At 48.2% G+C, this 21,596-nt stretch overlaps 1 protein-coding gene across 5 annotated transcripts; it reads left to right on the top strand.

Annotated features, from left to right (window-relative positions):
* The first annotated feature begins 15,868 nt into the window (after nucleotides 1–15,868).
* LOC135377571 (natterin-3-like) lies at nucleotides 15,869–20,309 on the top strand. 5 transcript variants are annotated; one of them, XM_064610091.1, is made up of 4 exons: nucleotides 15,869–15,974; nucleotides 16,886–16,948; nucleotides 17,124–17,335; nucleotides 19,499–20,309. In XM_064610091.1, the coding sequence occupies exons 2-4, from the start codon at nucleotides 16,933–16,935 to the stop codon at nucleotides 19,748–19,750; spliced, it is 480 nt and encodes a 159-aa protein (XP_064466161.1). In that variant the 5' UTR covers nucleotides 15,869–15,974; nucleotides 16,886–16,932; the 3' UTR covers nucleotides 19,751–20,309. The 5 variants fall into 5 exon arrangements, with proteins under 5 accessions (XP_064466161.1, XP_064466163.1, XP_064466162.1 ...); XM_064610093.1 differs by lacking the exon at nucleotides 15,869–15,974 and adding an exon at nucleotides 15,981–16,717; XM_064610092.1 differs by lacking the exon at nucleotides 15,869–15,974 and adding an exon at nucleotides 15,981–16,762.
* Nucleotides 20,310–21,596: the final 1,287 nt, after the last annotated feature.

Genomic DNA, 21,596 nt, shown 5'->3' with positions numbered 1-21,596 from the left:
TAGAAGGAAGCTCCAGCTTGTGTCTCCTATGGTCACTTACCTCGGTTATGTGATTACCCCAGAAGGAATTAGACCTGACCCTGTCAAAGTCAAGGCTATATCCGAGTTCCCGACACCGACAAGCAAAAGTCAGTTGCAGAGATTTTTGGGCATGGTTACATACCTTTCAAAGTTTGTCCCAAATCTGTCACGTCGTACTCATCAACTACGTCAACTACTAAAGGAATCCACTGTGTGGCTTTGGGACGACTCATGTCAGACCAGCTTTGAAGACATCAAACAACACCTTATCTCCTCTCCTGTGCTGTCATTTTTCGACTCTTCGAAGCCTGTTGTGCTGTCAGTTGATGCCAGCTCGCAGGGGTTGGGTGCCGTTCTCCTCCAAGACAACCGCCCGGTTGCTTATGCGTCAGCTGCCCTCACTGAGAGTCAGTGCCGTTTTTCTCAGATTGAAAAAGAGCTACTAGCAGTTGTGTTTGGTGCAGAACATTTTCATTATTTTGTGTATGGTCGATCAGTAGTGGTGCAAACAGATCACAAACCACTCTTGGGACTATTAAACAAGTCGTATGACTCAATGTCACAGAGGCTACAACGGCTGGCACTTCGGTTACAGAAGTACGATGTACGTTTAGAGTACGTACCTGGGAAGGACTTGGTTATTGCGGACACCCTGTCACGGGCACCACTTCAGTCTGTTACAATCACAACCGTGGAGCAAACTTCCAAACAAGCAACTCTTGCTCTGTTGGTAACGGCTTCGTCAGGTGTTCTTGACATGATTCGCCAAGCTACAATAGAAGATGATCATTTGCAGACTGTTATAGCTTACTGCTGCAATGGCTGGCCTCCTAGTCGACGCCACTTGAGTCGAGAGCTTCAGCCTTTTTGGGATTGTCAAGATGAGCTTCACTTTGAACAGGGTCTTCTGTGCAGGGGAATGCGACTTGTCATCCCGGACAAGTGCCGAGAATACGCCTTGGGTAAACTACATGTGGGGCATCGCGGAATGACAGCATGTAAGAGCCGTGCCCGAGAGTCCTTTTATTGGCCGAATATGACACAAAACATTGAGCAGATGATCCGTGAGTGCAACACCTGCCAGCGCTTCCAGCGAGCAAACAGTGAAGAACCCCTGTTAAAAGTACCTCTTCCAAGTCTTCCCTGGGAAAAGCTCGGCGTCGATTTCCTTCACTTCAGTGGCCAAACGTATCTTCTTGTGATTGACTATTTCTCAAAGTATGTGGAGGTCCAGCTCATGAACACTACCACCAGCCATGCGGTTGTTAAAGCGCTCAAGAAAATTTATGCACGGTTTGGGATTCCCTTTGAGGTCGTTACAGACAATGGCCCTCCTTTTGATTCTGAGGCTTTCGCACAATTCAACAAGGATTGGGATGTTGTCCACACTACATCATCACCATGCTATCCCAAATCAAACGGCCAGGTTGAACGGTGTGTACAGACTGTAAAAAACACTCTGCGGAAAGCAGTTGAAGATGGCCAGGATGTCGACCTCGCTATTATGAATTACCGAGCCACGCCATCCAATCACTTGTCAGCACCTTCTGAAATGTTGATGGGAAGGAAAATCAGGACCTTGGTTCCCATATATCCAGCACTTTTAAAGCCAGCATACCCTACCAGAAACTACTGTCAAGGGTTACGCTATCGCCAAGCCAGTCAGACACCACTGGTGACTGCCCGAAGGTCACCGCTGCCGCCGTTAAGCAAGGGCCAACATGTGTGGGTAAGAAGTCGTCGAAGCTGGGAAAAGGCGGTCGTCATACAAGTAGGACCTGAGCCGAGATCTTACGTTGTCCGGACTGAGCACGGAGCTACAGTGAGGCGTAATCGCTTGCACTTGAGACCGGAAGTGGTAAAACCAAGCGAGGCAAGGCGTGCAGATGACGTTTACGACAACTCTGCGACTGCCTCCGCTGTGACTGGTCCAGAATTTACAAGAGTGACGGACTCTCCCTTTGCACCTGTGAATGACCGTGCACTTCTTGAAGAGCCTCCTTCACCTGTGCGTGGTCATACACTACCTGAAGAACCTTCCTCATTAATGGGTCCACCTCCTTCCGACAGCCGAGTGACAAGATCAGGAAGACACGTCGTGCGCCCGGCCTATTTACGAGATTACGATACCAGTTGAATAGTCAAGACTGGCCGTGATGGAGAGTGCATGGTTCCAAACTGTCGAACATTCTAAAAAAAAAAAAAAGGGCGGCATGTTATAGAGTTGAACAGTGGGGCCCTCTACTTCTTGTCTTGTCTTGGATGCAGCCCCCAGACGGGAGCCAATCCTTTTCTTCCCTACTTCCTTTTTCACTTGTAAAAGTATGTTGGTGAGAGCCGGTCGCTCTCTGGTGTTACGCACCATGATCCATGAATAAATGTGTTCTTCAATCTTCTTGCATCCGTGCCTCCAGAGTTATAACAACTTACAGCCGGTGTTTGTCTTTTGAGAGAGGCCGCCACTGTGAATCAGAAAGGCTTGCAACGGACCTTTGTCCCTTTGCGCCGACGTACGTGATCTAACAGTATTTAAGGCAACGCCAACCGAAGGAATCGGGCGCCTGCAGGATATACGGTAAGAGTGGGTTTTACTTTTCTTTGAGTTCTCCTGATGAGAATAGAACTGCTATTCAAGTACGAATTTGCACTGTGAACATTAAACAGAAACGTGGTCTGAAACGTAGTATTTAACGATGAAGTCTTTTAGTCTGTAGAAAGAGAAACGTAGTCTCTTTGTCTTTCGGCATGAACCACAAAGTTGTCAAACTCTCAACCGTCATTACCACTTGCGGCTTCATGAGTTAGACGCTTTTTTTTTGTCCCGAAAATTGCACTGGATCTAGAATGGCAATCTTAGAAAAACGCGAAACAGTTTAAGACGAAAAGCATTGAAGTACTGAAGTGTCGCGAGGAGGTTTCAGTAACCTGCTGACCATTAAAGCTCGGCAATGAAACGTCATGTCGATTCCTCTGTGCCGCAATTGTCTAGCTCGATTTGTTTGTGCGTTTAACACGCAGCTATACCCGTGCTTATACAGTTTGCGAGTCATCCACCCTCACGGCTGACAAACAAACCGCTGGTACGTGCGTGAAAACAAACAATAATAATGATAATTGGTGGGTTTGCACGTAAGGTGAGTCCGCCCACAATTGTATGGCTACACGCTGCACGTGCCGCTGGGTACACTCTTAACACAAAGCTTCACAACATAGCACGCTGAAGACCAACCATTGTACACTCTTAAAAATGAACTTCACCACATAGCACGCTCCAAGCCAACCATCATCCCGAGTGACATCGTTCTCTCACATGGTTCGTGGAAAACGGGAGGCGTACGCCTTTTTGTGACAATTAACATTTCTGCATAAGTGTCACAAAAAGGCGTACGCCTCCCGTTTTCAACAAATCAAGGAAGGGAACGATATCACCCGGGATGATGGTTGGCTAGGAGCGTGCTATGTGGTGAAGTTCATTTTTAAGAGTGTACAGAGTGATACCTCTATCACTCTTGATTTGTGGAAACAGCGGGGCGTACGCCTTTGTCTGACGATGAACATTTCTGCATAAGTGTCACAAAAAGGAGTACGCCTCCCGTCTTCAACAAATCAGGTGAGAGAACGATGTCATTCGAGATGATGGTTAGCTAGCAGCGTGCTATGTGGTGAAGTTCATCCTTAAGAGTGTACACTCTTAGAAATGAACTTCACCACATAGCACGCTCCTTGTCAACCATCATCCCGAATGACAACGTTCTCGCCCCTGATTTGTTGAAAACGGGAGGAGGAGCCTATTTTGTGCTGCACGGCACAAAATAGACTCCTCCTCCCGGAAACGGAACGTCACCTGACGAATTCTGCTACTCAAGAACCCTTAAATGGATGAACCCCACGGGAAGGAGAAAGAGAAAAAGAGAAGCACATCACCCCTCCCAGTGTATGTTAACATGCGTAGCTACCTTAGAAGTAAAAGGAATTGCTAGAAACTATACAGGAACGAGGAACTGAACGTCACATGTCTAGAACGGGGTCCTAAAATACAGATTCGATATCACTGCTCACTATGAACTTGACAAGTCCTGATAACGCTGCATCTCTGTTCTTTGGCTCTCATACAGTCAGCACCTTGACTATATCGAAGGTTCTACTGTCCAAGCGATCTAGAGCAGACTTCGGTGTAGCTCTTTGGGATGCATATCTTGTACAGTGCATGAGGACGTGTTCCGTGTTTCCCACAGTTGTACACACTGGACAGTTTGCTGAACTAGCCCTGCCTGTTCCCCGGCACTGTTTTCTTTTTTTTTTATTTAAGTTTTTACCAAATATGTCGGACCAACCAGCCCACACCATCTCATTATTTAATGAAACCAGAAGATCGTCGTAACAGCACCGATTAGTTGCTCGTACTATTTTTATAGCCCTATCACAGAAAAGACACGTATATTGCACAGCCGACAACAAGGCCCGTTAGCTTTTACAACGCCATACAAAGTGATTTACATAAGATAATGCGATATGTCTCGCCGTTTTGGAGTGGATATTACGATAGTGGCCGTACCTAAACGTGTGAATATAAGTCACTGCCAGGGAGCAAGTTGCAGTGATAATGATATATAGCTCATGCGATAAGCGATACAAAAACTAAAAACGCGGCGTGTTTACGCACCTCATAGGCTCATACAACACGTGTGCTGACGTGTCAGGCGGCACTACAGCTACACTTGCGGATGCTACACTTGCGCTGACGAGAGCAATATCCGGTATATCTGAGCCCCACAAGCACAATAGAAACCTTACTACACTGACTCATGCAAGTTAGCAGATTTCTAACAAGAGTATGCAAACGCCCCTCACTCCTGCGATGACTTCACTCGCAAAGGGGTATAGAGTACACTCTTAGAAAAAAAGGGTGGAGTAGTTCCACCATTTAGGAGGTAATAGTTGTCGCATATGTTGTGCCTAAAAGGTTGCAAAGTTCTACCTGCTACCTCACTCTCTCCCACGAATGATAGGGTTCCCGCGTTCTAAAAACAGGACTTCACCGCATAGCACAGTGTGCGCAAATCATTGCCACGAATGATAGGGTTATCACTTTTGATTGGAAGGATAGAAGGCGTACGCCTTTTTGTGGCAACTTTCATAGTTGCCACAATCCAATATATCCAAATTGCCACAAAAAGGCGTACGCCCCACTCTGCCTTCGAATCAGAAGCGATATCCCTATCATTCGTGGCAACGGTTGGTGTACAGTGTGCTATGCGGTGAAGTTCTGTTTTTAGAATGCGCTTTTGATTCGGTGAGCGAGGGGGGGCGTACGCCTTTTCGTAGCAATTTGGATATATGATAATTGCTTTTACCACCGTTTTACACCCTTTATCAGACGCTATGTTGACCGAGGTGGTAACTATAGAAGTTACCATTTTTTTCGCACCCTTTTTCCTGAGAATGTATCGCCTCTGGCGATGAAACACCCAATTATCATCATTGTCATGATCGTCTGCCATCTCACTCGAAAAATAGGGCAACAGACCGTGGTCTGGCTCCCCCGAAGTGTTTGGCGAAAAATGTATGTGTGTGGGGGACTCTGTTTATAGAGGTCATTGTACAAGTGATCCGGAGTCTTGGGCTTGCGGTCGTTAGAACCATTAACTCAAGCTGACTTCGGCCGACCGTGGGATTGTTTAAGGGAAAAGCACGTTGTGCCTGTGTGTATCGTATATCTTCCCGAGGTGTGTAACGCGAAACGTATCTTCGCGCACTATGTCTTCCTCCCCCGAGGAACGTAATAATAGGCCTGTAGACGCTAAGGCGCCACACATGGAACAAGTGTCAAAAACAAAGAGGGAGAAAGAAATGAAAAGACCTCTGGGAGCGTAGTGGGATTAAGAGGGTAGCCGGCAAGGTGTGGCCGCGAAGTGAGGACGGCTGAGGCCGTGGTGCCGACTCCGGACTTTGTGTGTGAGAACTCTGCGATGCGATGGACTGAGTGAGAACATCGCAAGGGAGCCGTGTGTGGCTGTGGACTTTCCAGACATCAAAGAAACCACCAGCGCAAGAGTGTCGTGACCCGTCATCGTCGACTGTTCCACTGGACGCACCCAGCACCCGACTTCGCAGGAGTCCGACAGATATGTACCACACCAGTACTGTTGCACTGATATCGTTGTTAGCTTTTGTTGTATTCTTCAGTAAAATGTTGCAAATGTCGACTCTTTGCTAGCCTCCCAATTTCCTTCTTGCCGAGGTCCAAATTACCTGCACGATGTGGCGTCACTGCCCGGGAAACTTTAAAGGGACTATGAAATTTCCCGAACCCCCATACTTTTTTTCGATGGAAACTGTTCTTCCCGCAGAGAAACTAATATGCCACAAATTTTTCCGGACGAAATCGCTCCACTCTGCGAGGAGCGCGCGCTGGAAATGTCTCTTCCGCGTTCCTCCTCTCCCGCGCATATTTCCCTGCCGATGGTGTAACTGTACGGACCGCTCTTCGGTTCCCCGTTACGTCACCGGTGTTGCACAATGGCAAGTAATGCCGCAAGCTCGCGCTGTGGCTGCCGCCACTGCCGAAATCTGCCGATCGCGCGAAAGCTGCTGTCATGGAGATTTCCACTCCTGATGAACGCATACGCGGGATCCTACGGCGCATGCTCCTGGCGGGATTCCTCGGTTCGGCAACACGTCACGATGACGTGTTGCTGAGCCGGCCGTGGTCGCGTCAAGTTACCCGTTGTGTCTCCGCTCGGCAGCTCGTCACGGCGCGGCGCCAGCTGTCCTCCCTTCGCCGCTCCCTTTAAATTCGCTCCCGAGAAATCCGCTCGCGCGACGAAAGTAAAATTTCGGTTCTAGACTCAGAAAAATGTCTTCTTTCGAACGAAACCAAGAAAAAAATCGTTTCATAGTCCCTTTAACTAAGAGCGGACTGGTCTGTCCCTACTAGGCCATCCCCCTCGGAGTTGGTGACGAACCCGACCACATTTCGTGACAAATCTGGCGTCCGCGACAGGACCTCGGTCATTGTAGGAGGCAGAGCTAGCGAAGCTGACTTTTGCTGAGCGATTGTGTGCGAGTTGGAACCCATTTGGGAAACTGTCGAGCATTGTGTTGCATAGAGTTTGAGCAGTGTCGAGCAGTGTCGCGCAACTTGGTCTGGGAGAGTTCTAGCTGTGACGATAGTGTACCGGCAGGGCACCCGAATAACTCAGGGTTGAGTTGGGAGAATACGGAACTCGTGCGGCGAGTCATTCGTGAGCTGCGCCGGAAGAGGTGCAAGGGCTACAGTAGAGGTAGCAGAAGGCCGTCTAGGTCGTATAGTGTGTGAGAGAAAGAGAAGCATTGTTAAGTGTCGTGATTGAGGGCCAAAAAGAAGGCCAGTAACAAGAAAACATGGAGATAGAAAAACTCACAGTCTTGGGAAGAGAGTTCGGTCTGGAAGGAGAAGAGCTCCGGGCGTGGGTAGATGAAGAAAGAAAGCGTGAACGGGAAGCAGGGGCTACTGAAAGAGAGCGAGCTAGGGAAGCAGCCGCCATGGAAGTCAAGATTTTGGAGATGAAGCTCCGACTTCAAGAGCAAGGTCAAAATGGGAGCGCTGTCGTATCTGAGAGTAATACAACCAGTCAAAGTGGAATAATGTGGAACCTGAGCCCTAACAAGCTGCTCGCGCCCTCTGATGAAAAGAAGGACGAGCTTGACGCGTACCAGCAGCATGGCCGAGTGGGCTAAGGCGTCCGCTCGTTGGTGGTAACCAAGGTCGTGCTGAAGACTGGGAGGTGGTGGGTTCGAATCCTACCGCCGGCTGTGCTGTTTGAGGTTTTCCCTGGGTTTTCCAGACGAATGTCGGCACAGTTCCCCCTGAAGTCGACCCAGGACGCATACTAACCCCACGGTCCCCACTCCTTCCTGCTATCCTCTCTCCGTCTGTCCACATCTGTACGTCGCTCATAGCCACAGTTGCTTCGCGGCGCTAACACCCAATCAAAAAAAAAAAAAGCTTGACGCGTACATTCTCCGCTTTGAAAGAATCGCAGCGGGACAAAAATGGTCCGAGGATCAGTGGGCCGTTGCGCTAAGCATGTGTCTCACCGGTAAGGCACTGAGCGTATTTAGACGGCAAACGCCAGCAGATTCGGCGGTGTACGAAAAGGTCAAGACGGCTTTGTTGCAGCGATTCTGTTTTACCGCTGATGGTTTTCGAGATAGGCTCCGGAACAGCAAGCCGGCCGACGGAGAAACGGCATCGCAGTATTACTCGCGTCTTGGAAACTATTTTGACCGATGGATAGAACTGGCAAGCATTAAGAAGGAGTACGGCGACCTGCGAGACTTGATGCTCTCTGAACAGTTTTTGAAAGACTGTAGGCAGGATTTGGCGCTTTATCTTAAGGAGAGAAAGTCAAAGACGACAGCTGAGATGTTGGAGCTGGCCGACCACTTCCAGCAAGCACAACGTCAAACGAGACTGGGGAGACAGGTAACGTCAGAACCAAAGAGACCTGAGACCCAAGGCAGGGCCAATGCAGATAACCCTAGGTGTGGCAAGGGGAACTCCAGACCCCCCGTAAAGTGTTTCATATGCAATAAGATTGGACATCGTGCGGCTGACTGCCGAAGTAATTTCTCCAGAAACCAACGGAGCACGTCCTGCTGGAAGTGCGGGAAGGATGGTCTGTCCCAACTAGGCCATCCCCCTCGGAGTTGGTGACGAACCCGACAACATTTCGTGACAATCATCAAAATAAAGTTCTTGTTGTTGTTCTTGTTGTTGGACCTCATTCGCATCGCAACACATAAATCGTTATGAAACCATGATGTGTTAATTATACATACACGTGTTGGTATTGTTCACTGCTGCACTCTAAAAACAGCTGACTTCGCCGCAGAACGCTGTTTCAAGGAACCGTCGTTCTCTTTCCTGATTTGTTGAAAATGGGAGGCGTACGCCTTTTTGTGGTAATTTAGGTATGTGTTAATTGCCACAAAAAGCTTATCCTCAAATTATAAGCGGCAACTGCACTCTAAAAACAGAACTTCACCGCATAGCACGCTGTGCCAACCATTGCCGCGAATGATACGGTTATCGCTTTTGATTCGAGGAGAGAGGGAGGTGTACGCCTTTTTGTGGCAATTACCATATATCCAAATAATTGCCACAAAAAGGCGTACGTCCCTCTCTCTCCTGGAATCAGAAGCGATAACCCTACACTCTTAAAAATGAACTTCACCGCATAGCACGCTCCTAGCCAACCATTATCTCGAATGATATCGTTATGTGCCCTGATTTGTTGAAAACAGGGGGCGTACGCCTTTTCTGTCACAATTATGAACAGCATAAGTGTCACAGAAATGGCGTACGCCCCCCGTTTTCAACAAATCAGGGCAGATAACGATATCATTCGAGATAATGGTTGGCTAGGAGCGTGCTATGCGGTGAAGTTCATTTTTAAGAGTGTATCATTCGTAGGAATGGTTGGCGCACATCGTGCTATGCGGTGAAGCTCTGTTTTTAGAGTGTGTATTCCGGCCCGAGCAGTAACCGTGTTATGCGGTGAAGTTCTGTTTTTAGAGTGTTGTCAGAACAGCAGCGTACACAAAGTTACGTCAATTCGGATGCAATTGAAGTCGCGTAACAATTACTTGAAAGGTATTCAAATTGGAGGCAAATGTTTTTACTCAGTGGTCCTACAACATTTCTTATCACTAGGTTGCTGCTATACTAACTGCTGATTTACCACAGCTGCGGATTGCGCAATGTCATACTACTCAAGTGAGTGTCATTTTTCTCTCAGAGACGTCTGTGGAGCAAAACCATGTCTGCATGTTTAAGATTTGGTTCGAGGAAACTTCCCCTGACCATAGAGAGGGGCCTTGCTTTCTGAAAACAGAACTTGAATGCATAACACACTCGTAGGCAATCATCGTTGCGAATGATCTGAGGTGACAGCGGGGCGTACACCTTTTCGTGACACTTAACCTACGTCCAAATTGCCACAAAAAGCATCCCATTTTCAACAAATCAGGGAACAGAACGACATCATTCGGAATGGCGGGTGATTCAGAGCGTGTTATGCCGGAAAGTACTGTTTTGGAAATTGAGATAAAAGCGGAGTCAGTGTCAAGGTCAGGAATACAATGCTCGTGTTCACGCACAGGGACCAACTACCGAAACCTATGTCATTGGGTCAGCACCAGCGGTGGCAATGTGCCCTACAATGCCGTAGCGGGAGGCGAAGACTCCGGTGAAGCCATCTACATTGGTAGGGCTGAACATGACGGCGACGTTGTTCCAGGCAAGATTGTACCTTCCCACAACGTTTGCTACGTGCCGTACGGGGGACGCGAACACGCCAACCGTTCATACCAGGTAGAAACAGAAGTAAATTTTAAAGACAGAACGGCATTTTATATTACTATGATTTCCCACCATGCAGTTGTAGCAGGGAAGGATAACGGACGTATTTTGAGTACCGTTTCTATTTTCGTTACTGCTATATTTTCGTTTCCGTTATCTGTTTCTGATACCGGCCCTTCAATTTCGTTTCCGTTACGTTTCCGTTACTGTTTCCGGTAATGGAACGGTTGTTACAGAGTTGCGAGAGGACAGCCCTTCCGGCTCTGTCAGCACCCTGTTGTGCCCAAGTGCCTTCTGTGTCACGCGTACACACTACACAAGTAATTTTACGTCGTTGCATGGGATGCGCACATTTTGCAATATTTAAAAGAAAAATGTAGGAACATGTCTTCAGTCTTCAGTCACTCGGAGTCGGAGTCCAGCAACTCAAGATGGGCGTAACCTTCATTCAATGTCGCATTCATAAGCAGACGCTCTCAGTAGTAAATAATACTGTCATGGCCACGGTGAAATTAAAAAAAAAGAACAAAGTACAGAATAAGTAACTCAATAGTAGGCTGTCATCCTCGTACTATGGTGGGGTATAGTCATGTGTTGATGTCATGGAGTTATGAGGACTGGGACGAGGTAAGCGACGGACGCACCCTCGAGATCCAATATTGCACTTTCCTTCCAGGCTTTCGTGTAGTATTTAGAGCATTACAGGGAATAGAGTCATCAAAACAAAAACAAACAAAAAATGAAAAGTCCCTCAAATGTCATCGCACAACAGGAATAGTCATTACCCGAATTCAATACCGGACGATAAATTCGTTTCCGTTTCTGTTTCCGGTAATGGAGGACCGTGGTATGCGTTTCCGTTTCCGTTACCATCTCCAATTTCGATAATATACCGTTTCTGTTTCCGTTACCGTTACCATTACCGTTACCCTTCCCTGGTAGTAACAACATACAACGCACGAATCAGCTTTTGAAATTTGCCTATATCAAAATGCACTTCTCTAGTTTGATGGTTCGGTAGAAAGTGGCCTTTGTATACAGGGTGTCTCAGTTAAATTCCCGGGCTAAATAATTCACGAACCGTTGCGCCAATCGAAGAACTTTCTTTTTTACAAGTATCTGTCCGATACCACCTACAAGCTGCGCACCGTGTGAATGAGTGGCAGGCGCTCATTATTTAAATAAAAATTCAAATGAGTTTCGTGAAAAAACATAAGTTCTAAAACAGGACGCCGTCGGCATTAAAATGGGTACATACCCTTTCGGGGCCTTCAGTGGACAACTTTTAGAGAAAATCTGCCACCGAAGCGGGTCATTTGTTGCAGTAATTAATTGGTTTCGGTTTACGTATTTTTGTCGCGGACGGTCGCGGACAAGCGCAAAAGGACGCTCTTTCACTCCCATGTCCACCAATGAATTACGTACTTACACCAATGAATTACACAAATTAATTACGTCCTTTTTCACTTCGTCGCGAGCAGCCGCGACAAAAATATGTAAACCGAAACCAATTAATTACTGCAACAAATGATTCGCTTTCGTGGCAGATTTTTCTCTAAAAGGTGTGCACTGAGGGTCCCAAAAGGGTATGTACCCATTTTAATGCCGACGGCGTCCTGCTTTAGAACTTATGTTTTTTCACGAAACTCATCTGAATTTTTATTTAAATAATGAGCGCCTCCCACTCATTCACACGGTGGCAAGCTTGTAGGCGGTATCGGACAGAAACTTGTAAAAAAGAAAGTTCTTCGATTGGTGCACCGGTTCGTGAATTATTTAGCCCGGGGATTTAACTGAGACACCCTGTATAGCATAGCAGAAACAATAGTGAGTTTTAGTACATATACCGTACGCTCTTAAAAATGAAGTGGGTGGTGGTGGTGGTGAAAATGAACTTCACCACATAGTATGCTCCTAGCCAACCATCATCTAATGATATCGTTATCTGCCCAGATTTGTTGAAAACAGGAGGCGTACGCCTTTTTTGTGACACTTATGCTGTTTTAATTGTCACAAAAAAGGCGTACGCCTCCCGTTTTCAACAAATCATGGCAGCTAATAATATCATTCGTGATGATGGTTGGCTAGGAACGTGCTATGCGGTGAAGTTCATTTTTAATAGTGTAAGGAATAGGGTTGTTGGTTCTGCGCACGCGCAAGATATAAACATTTACATACACATAGACAAAACATAACTTTGCGCATTGCGCAGAACCACCACGCTATCCCCGACGTTCGCCAATGCGGCAGCGTACGGTATGCTCAAACTCACTAATACGTCGGAAGTCGGATGTCATCATGTCACATTGATTCACTTCTGTGAATTATTCTGTTGCGACGCAAGAAGGAGCACCGCATCCTGGGCTTCAGTTGTGTAAACCTGTGTGTAAAAAAAAAGTGTAAAACCTTGGTTTAGTTTTTGTCCCTATGTTTTATCCCTCTATTTGTCGCAGGTCCTAGTGTCTTTAGACGAAAGCCAGTTCGACTGGGTACCACAGTCTGGAGGGCGCTTGCCTCCAGGTGCGGTTCAAGGCGGTGTGACAGAGTCCGGCGAGCCGCTCTACATCGGTCGGACTTTCCACGAAGGCTCCCTCACCATTGGGAAGATCCACTGTTCGCATGGATGTCTTTACATCCCATACGGCGGAGAAGAGCACTCTTACCCGTCTTACGAAGTACTTGTATGCCGCACTGTTAACTTCTGAGTTGCATCAAAGCGATCAAATACCGATTTAAAGAGGCGCAGTCGAATAAAGAGGAATGTTCTTCCGAATTAAGTCACTCTTATGCTTTCCTCCTTCCTTCCGCACATAGTAAGAAAGGTAGCGTATACGGTACATGCATCTTCTCTTCGTACTGGTCTGAACTATAACGTCTCAATCACGTAATTTGTATGAGTTCATTATTGGAAGCTCACAGCATACATTTCCTAAGTTCCAATATGTGCTCTGGAGAGCGTATAGGATGTACATTGTCTACGCGGTCATAGTGTTGCGTCTATAGGAACCAGTGCTGAAAAGAACAATCCTGTGGGTGATTTTCGCTTATCTCAGTGCACACACCAGAGGGCCTTCGCCGAGAGGGCGACGTGCCTAATCAACCTGTACCGTAACCCCAAGTTGCTGGCGTCCTCGTCCTGGATCGAACTCATATAGCACCGAGGCCGGCGGTCAGGGACTAGCAACTCTTCGAGGTGGCTGGCCTTGGTGACTCAATGAGACGTAAGAAATGATCATATAAGGTAGAGTCCATTCTGAAATGCCGGGTACGGACACAGCACCACTGGCGAATGTGCAGGGAACAGGCAGAGGTCGTTAGGGGTAGAAGGATAGCAGGAAGAGCTCTGGTTGATGTTGCGACTCTCGCCATTGTGTCTGCGCGGGTGTTACCAAGAAGGCCTAACGTGTCCCGGGATCCACTGAAGCGTCACAGAATGGCCAGTGGCCGCGATTTGTGTGAGGGCGGAGAGTGCATATTGTGCTGGGGCGAAAAGAGAGCAGCAGATCTAGTGAAGTCTTGCTTTCAGTCCGAAAAACACTGTGCAGCCGGCAGGTCGAGCAAGTGCTATAGAGCCGACAGGATGCTGAGGAGTTCTGCTTCCATAGAGGACACTGGGTAAGAGAGGGCAAAAGCTTGCTGAAAGTCACTATCAGAGATATAAAATGCAGCGCCCTAGCTGTCTGCCGTGACTGAGCCGTCCCTGTATACCGGGCAATGGTTCTGATACGTGGAGTGCAGAAAGTCGAGAGCGAGTTCGAGGGCTACAGGTGCGGGAGTGTCAAGCAAACAGGGAATTCTGAAGTAGCAGTAACTAGACAGCAGGTAGCTACAGTTACCTCTTGTTTAAGAAACTAGTCGCACCTTCGTTCGCTGCCTGTCGCAGTAGTATTCATCATGAAAGCTACTCTCTGAGAAAGAATTATTGATTAGAGTTCCCGGTTAAGTGCTCAGTAAGTGATTATCTATAACTAAGTTACTTCCCAAGACTGCAGGCAACGGGCGTTTCGCGCTGTTGTAAAATAGTGAATTAATGTAATACATTCAGAGGAGTAGCAAGTTTCGACGCCAAGCGGGAAAGTGAAATTTAGCGGCAGATAGAACAGCGAGGGCGCAAGGGAGTTGGTGGTAACGTTGCGATGTCTCCTTTGTTCTCCTCCGCGCTGTGTCGTCCTCCGCGTTCCTCAATCTCAAAATTTAATGGGCTCGCTTAGCAACCTCGCCTGACTTATTTTTTCCCTTTCTCGCCTGTCATTCCTTCGAAACCGAGCGGTCGGCTTTAAATCGCCAGCGGTGACCTGCTCAACATTCGTTTACCCACCATCTCCATTTTACTCTTTTTCCACCCAACCCTATACCATCCAATCAAGACTCGTGCCAAAATAATTTCGTAAATAAGACAATGATGTATTTTAGAGCGCTGCACGGCTCGGGCTTACCCGAAAACCCGAGCCCGGCCCGTGGGCCGGGCCTTGCCGGCTAAAGCCTTTTTACGGGCATGGGCTGGACACGGGTTTGACCAATATGGGCCTGGGCCCGTGTATTGCCGGGCCTATAGGTCGGACTCGAGCTTGTATTACCACTCTGTTAGTCAGCCACGGTCAAATTTTACAGCCTGGTACGCTGCGCCGGGCTGGGTAGCCTATAAATTTCTCGGACTCGGACCGGGTTTGTGCCAAAAAAACTTGGGCCCGCGCGGGTAAATCAAAGGAAGGCCAGGCTCGAGCCATGTCTGGGCCTAAAGAATGCGGCCCGTGCAGTGCTGTAGTGTCGTAGTGCTCGTCCTGTCACAACTAGTGGCTCTATAGTCACAACCTGCCGAACCTGTTCGCTGCCGTATTGTTCCGGCTTCGCGGTTGTAAAGTACTTTCATTTCCGTTAGTAAAGGCAACCGGGAATGATGTACAAATACTACGCGTGGTAGGTCATTACTCGTGAGTGTAGTCTAATGAGTAATGACACTGAAAAAAGAAGAAAAAAAACATCAATTCAGGCATGTAGCACCATGAGTGGTGGACCGCACGACACGACAAAATGACGTCAAGCCTATTGTTGTGAGAACTTGGAGGGCGGAGCAAGTTCAAGAAACAGTGCGCAAAGTGTTTTGTAATTACTGCGCTACTATGTCGTTGTCGACACTCATAATTTAAAGTGCCATTCCGGACTCGGAAAACAGCGTTTATTTTATTTCGTCCACGAAAAGAATGTGCCTCAAGGATCCTATACGCGAAATTTCAATCCTGTTTACGAACGCTGTGCATATTGCTGTCAATTTTTGAAAATCTGCTGAGCCTCCACAAGTTTAGATGACGCGAGGAGCGGGTGACGTAATCATAAGCCCACAAATTGCAATGTGTGCGTGTTTGTGCTGGACACATTGCACATGCATGGTCTTTGCTCCGAGGGTTCGCTTCGAGGAGTTCGCCCCAACTGTGACTCACGAAGCTTGCAGAAAACATGACGTCCAAAGCTCAGGACTGGGTGCTTATGCTGAGTGTACGTGATCTAAGTCAGCTCACGTGCTCTAAGCGGTTAGCGGCTGCGTGATGTATCCGACAACATGGGGCGACAAGATTTTTCTTCGTCAACAACTCTCTGCAGGATATATACGGTAAGTACACGCTACGAGAGGGCGATGGTCTTGTGAGCTGCGGTTAGAGTCATATAGCGTATGGCTTGATCGTAAGCGCAACGTCTTTGAACGAATATTGCTTTGCGTTTCTTACGACATAAACGGCTCTACCGCTGAAGTTAGCAATTTCCAGTGCGCTGGGGCACTGTGGGAGAGGCGAGGACCAATAGCAAGGATCGAACCTCGAGTGTTTATGTAATCGCGAGGTGCTGCTGAAGTACTCGTCCACGAGGAAAAGTAATGACGGAGTTGGTGTGGCCCCATCGCGAACCAGGGCCCCAATCTTGAACTTTCACATAGCGGTCGTTATCATAATATTTAAAGTTCGCGCGCTCCAAAGCCGCTTTCGTAGACTCGCGTAAGAGCTTGCGGCGAATCACGGGCCGAAGTGATGCGGTTAACGCGCGTGGTTAGCATGCCGGCCATGTATCGTCGAGACTGGGAGGTACACACGGGTTCGAATCCCGGCGTCGGCTGTGCTGTCTGGGGTTTTCGCCGGGTATTCCTCAGACGTTGTCAGACATATGTCGGCACAGTTCCCTTAGAAGTCGGCCCAGGACACTCATTCCTTCCAGAGCGTTAGTGGTGACTTTGCCCACCTCTGTGAGGCCGACAACGACGAGCTCTTTCGGCGCTACCACCACCACCACCACCAGTTAACGCGCGGAATGGGATAACGACCAGTTGAAGATCGGGCTCCAGGCCGGCAGGCAGATCGCTCGGTAATAACACGCCACCAACTAACCAACCAACGCGATCCACCAGAGGTTAGCTTACCCCAGGTTCAGACCGGTTCCTGAGGTGTAAAGTGATGTACATGTATAGTTACTGGTTGTTCTTAGCCTGTAGACATGTTCTCCGTACGAAACAACTAAACAACATCTTACTAGGTTGATGCTGTAGCTAGCTGGCTGCCGACAAGACTTGCAAAGCGACAATGTCGGGGTATACAAGTGAGTACGCTCTTCACCCACAAAAGTTGGCTTGGATTGGAATAGAAAGAAATAAAAGTCCGTGTGTCATTCACTCACTCAGAACTGTTCTAGCTGTTCGGGTTGCGGGGAAATATTTCTACCTTGTGGTTGGGGGAGCCCCTAGGAGAAGATGTATTGTGTCTTGTTTTCATAGGGACCAGTTACCGAAAACTATGTCACTGGGTCAGCATGAGCGACGGACGCGTACCCGCGCATGCTGTGGTCGGCGGCATCGACTCCGGCAGTGACATCTACATTGGTCGAGCTGAGCACGACGGCGACATCATTCCCGGCAAGGTCGTGCCCTCTCACAACGTCTGTTATGTGCCACATGGGGGACGTGAACATGCGAAGCCCTCGTACCAGGTATTCGTACAATGTACAGTGCTGGACACAAGTTTACAGAACACAGCCTGGCGTCTCTGAAAGTCCCCTAGAGTACTGCTTTTTTTCTTTTTTCTTTTTTTTTCTACGGCGTGTTCTACAAGAGGATAAAATGAGCTCCTGCGAAAAGACGACGAGCACAGGTGACATTTCGAAAATCCTCCACTCTAGGAAAGAGCGTGTATGAGAACGAGGGAGGAGGAGGGTACGTCGTGACGTAACCCCCTGGCAGGGCCGATCATGTGACTCGTGAGCTGAAAAGAAACCAAGACGGAAGACATGAAAAAATGGCTAGGAAGCAAGCGAGCTCGGGGTTTTACATTATGCAAGACGGAAGGCACGGGGACTTGCCGACGTCGCGCGAGGGGATCGTGGCGGCCGCCGGCGACTGCTTTCTCTGAGTGTTTTTGTGAATTACGATTGTGCAGTTATAATACCCCGCAGAGCGAAAATATTTTGCATGGTGGTTCGTGATGGACAGCTTGACGAATGAACGAGGGGTGTTCAAGTCAAACCGGGACTTTTCGTTTTTCGCAAAACTAAAATGAACTTACAGGCGAGAAATTAGTTTTATTTTTCAACGTAATCTCCAGCTGCACTAATGCACTTTTTTTTCACGAGGACTTGGATGCCAGCAGCGTAGAAATCCTTACCGGCGCGTAGCAGCCATGATCGGACCGCATTCTTGACCTCGTCGTCGCAGCTGAAGTGGCGGCCCCAAAGGAACGCCTTCAGTGGCCCGAAGAGACGGGAATCGCTGGGGGCGAGGTCTGGACTGTAAGGGGGATGTGGCAGCAACTCCCAGCCAACTTCCTGTAAGGTGCGTGTCGTGAGATGCGCGGTATGCGGGCGTGCAATGTCCTGTAGGAGGAGGACTCCTTTGGTGATGAGACCCGGCCGCTTTTGCTTCAGCGCCTTATGCACATCCCTGAGAACCTGGCAGTAATATGCACTATTGATGGTGGTACCACTGGGCAGAAAATCAACATGAACAACGCCAGCCTTGTCCCAGAAAACCGTGGCCATGACCTTACCCGCAGGAACTCTGACACTGGGCTCCGAGCCGCCCCGGCCGGGATCGTCCTGCACTGATGTACGGCCGTCTCGGAACCGTTTGCACCACTCAAACGCTTTGCTGCGGCTAAGTGTATCGTGGCCATACTGAGCCTGAAGTCTTCTGTGAATTTCAGATGACTTTATGCCTTCATTCACGAGAAACGTCACGACAATTCGCTTTTCGATGTGCACGCTCACCTCGTTGTCGGTCATCTTGTCCAGCACGTGTCTTCTGTTTTGCACAAACTTTGGACCACCATGTGGTGAACGCGGAGGCCTGTCGCGTGTGAAAATGACGAAAAAGAAGTAGCGCGAGCCATTTGTACACTCAGGAAACAGGAAGTCCCGGTTTGACTTGAACAGCCCTCGTAGCTCCTTTAAATGGTTCACCCCTATGAACGGGTGCCCATGCCCGCTTCTGTTTCGCTGCCGGTGTCGCTGAGGGAGAGAATGACAGCGCTTCCGTGTTCCGTAAACTTTTGGCCAGCACTGTACATACGTCGCATAACATTCATTCCATTGTAAATCCATCATATACCACAGGCGCCTGCTTTAAAGAAAACAGACGTGTTACACAATTCAGGAGAAATAGCAGGCAAAATAGAGCCGGAATGGTTTTCGGGTCTCTTCATAGTACAAAAGCGTGCCTAAATATTTCAGATAGCTGAAGATTTTTTTTTGGTCCGTGTTAGCACCACATAAGCAACTGTGGCTAAATAGCTGAAGATCGTTCCCTGAATTTGAATTTCTGTGCGACAAAAGAGAAAAAAGACAAGGCGAAAACAAGCGGAGGACAATTCCAGCTCCGTTTTCGTGTTCTTCGTGTCGTCCTTCTTCGTGTTTGTCTACGTATCCTGTATCTCTCGGTTTTTTCGTTCTATTAATCACCATACACCAGATAGTTTGCGCCCTCTCCCTTTTGTCGATCCGTTTTACGCTGATGGAATAGGGCAGTTGTTGGGAAGGTCAGTCATCGGCGAGACACAAGCCCAGATTCTGATTACTGGTCCAGGTGTATGCAATAGAATAGAACCCAATCTACGGCGTTCATCACACTGCAATGCACTCTGTGTCACTCATTCTTTGCAGGTCCTGGTAGCACTGGACGAAAGTCATTTCGGTTGGGAGCGGGAATCTGGCGGACGATTGCCTCCAGGCGCGGTTCAAGGCGGTGCGACAGCAGATGGCGAGCCGCTCTACATTGGTCGGACTTACCATGATGGCACCCTCACCATTGGCAAGATCCAATGCTCGCACGGTTCTCTCTACATCCCACACGGCGGAGACGAGCATAAATACAGCGACTACCAAGTACTTGTCTGCCGCAACGTCAACTTCTGAGCTGCGGCTCACGCGTAGACAAACAAATACGTTGGCCCTTGGCTCTCGCGAGTTTGGTGGCGGGTTCGCGATCTTTCCGGTTTCGGTTTTACAATTGCCTATGTAGCATACTTAGTTTCGAAAGTTCGGATAGATGTGATCATTATATGTTGAAGTGACACCCAAAGCGGCGTGTGCAAAGCTGTTTCCAGTACCGGGGTACTGGTACGGTGCGTGTCCGGTCCTGCTACTGCTCTTGAAAATGCTCTCACAACACAAAATACAGTTAAGTCCCTACAAGAAAATGTTGAATTAGAGATACGCTGCGTAGAGAGAAGTCAGGTTCCTCATTTGCTCGCCCTTATAACATCAAGGGGTCAAAAGCACAGCTTCGCGAACTTTGACATTTGGGGGGTCCTCCGCCCCGGCGCCCCCTAACCCTCGTGAAAGTCAAGGGCCGACTACGGGGCCGACTAAGGGCCCACAAGATTATCAGGAAGCTTAACTGCATAAACTGAAATGTTCCCGTAGTCGTTTTTCAAAACCCCTTGAAAGTGCAATAAAGATTGACGACCTGCGACACATCGTACGATGTTAGTTTCTTGTTTTGTATAAGAATAACTGCACTCAGTGTTTGAATACGTCGCACATTGAGCAGTTGAAACTGAACACGCAGCGCGTGAAGAAACTGAACTAATGGATAATAACCAGCATATTCATTAATTTCATGGCAGTTCAGTAATGGAATAGAAATTAAGAAGCCCTGAAGCCAATAAGCCAGCAAATAATAAGCCAGTGAGCAATAAGCCAAGTCGTGGGGCTCTACGCCGCCGTACACACCCTTGTTTGTCCATTGTGCCATAGTCCATTGCCACAGTCCATTGTGTGCTTGAGAAGCGTCACGAGTGTGAGCGGATACACGATATGTTATCGTCATATTATGTGCAACATTTCAGGAAAACCGAGCAACTAGTTGCACCAGGTGGTGTGGCAAGAACGTTGAAACGAAGAACATTGCACAGCGCAGAGTAATCGACCACAATCAAAGAACTCGCTATTGTTACACTATCGCCGCTACGGCAAGGCTTTTGAACACCTCGTGATACGTTGTTCTAAAAATAAGCTCCATGAAGTCCGCGATATGGCAGAAGTGTCTTCGTTCACACAAGCGGCAATAGGATACGTTCGTGACCCGCAGGCTATTCCAACGGTGCATTACACCGTGCTGTGGATATTTATTTGTTTGGAAGCAGAATAATTTCCTTCATCGCGTTCAGGACGCCCGCTTACTCTAAGCCTGTGTAGCATCCCGCGAATCCCACCCTCTTATCACTCTTGATTTGAGAAGAGAGCTAGTGGAGCGTGCGCTTTCTGTGACCAAATCCAAATCCCAAAAAGGCGTACGCTTCCAATTTTCAACAAATCAAGGAGAGAGAAACGATGCCATCATTCTGACGGTGGTCGTGGTCGAGTTCTGTTTTTAGAGTGTGCAATAGCTGCCTCCGCTTAGTTAGTACTGGTTCACTCGAAGCGGTAAAGCGCAAACAAAGTAAGGACAGAGAGCGAGGAACCAGACATGTCTGGTTCCTCGCTCTCTGTCTCCAGTTTATTCGCGTTTTATCATTGAGAGTCTTAACCTAACAATCTATCCCACAAACTCAACAACGACATTGCCACAGTCGTTCGCTCTCTTTGAAGTTCACTCAAGGGCTGCTGGCAGATGGTTGAGCGTGTCGTTGAGTGAGGGAACGGCAAGGGAAGGCGCTGTATTGAAGAGTGCACTTCGAGAAACAGAGAGGATTCTTCGAAGCGCACTTAGCCTCAGACCTGAGTGCGGAACAAGAATACGGCGGTTACCTTCACTATA

This window comes from Ornithodoros turicata, chromosome 1 (genome assembly GCF_037126465.1).
Source record: "Ornithodoros turicata isolate Travis chromosome 1, ASM3712646v1, whole genome shotgun sequence".
NCBI classification, from domain to species: Eukaryota; Metazoa; Arthropoda; class Arachnida; order Ixodida; family Argasidae; genus Ornithodoros; species Ornithodoros turicata.
Note: the sequence above shows the minus strand (reverse complement) of the source record. Positions and strands in the feature narration are given on the sequence as shown.

Excerpts from the sequence above, each read along its gene's own strand:
- LOC135377571 (XM_064610091.1), top strand. Across the intron at positions 17,336-19,498 it reads ATGCGAAGCCCTCGTACCAG|GTCCTGGTAGCACTGGACGA; the intron begins GTATTCGTACAA and ends CATTCTTTGCAG.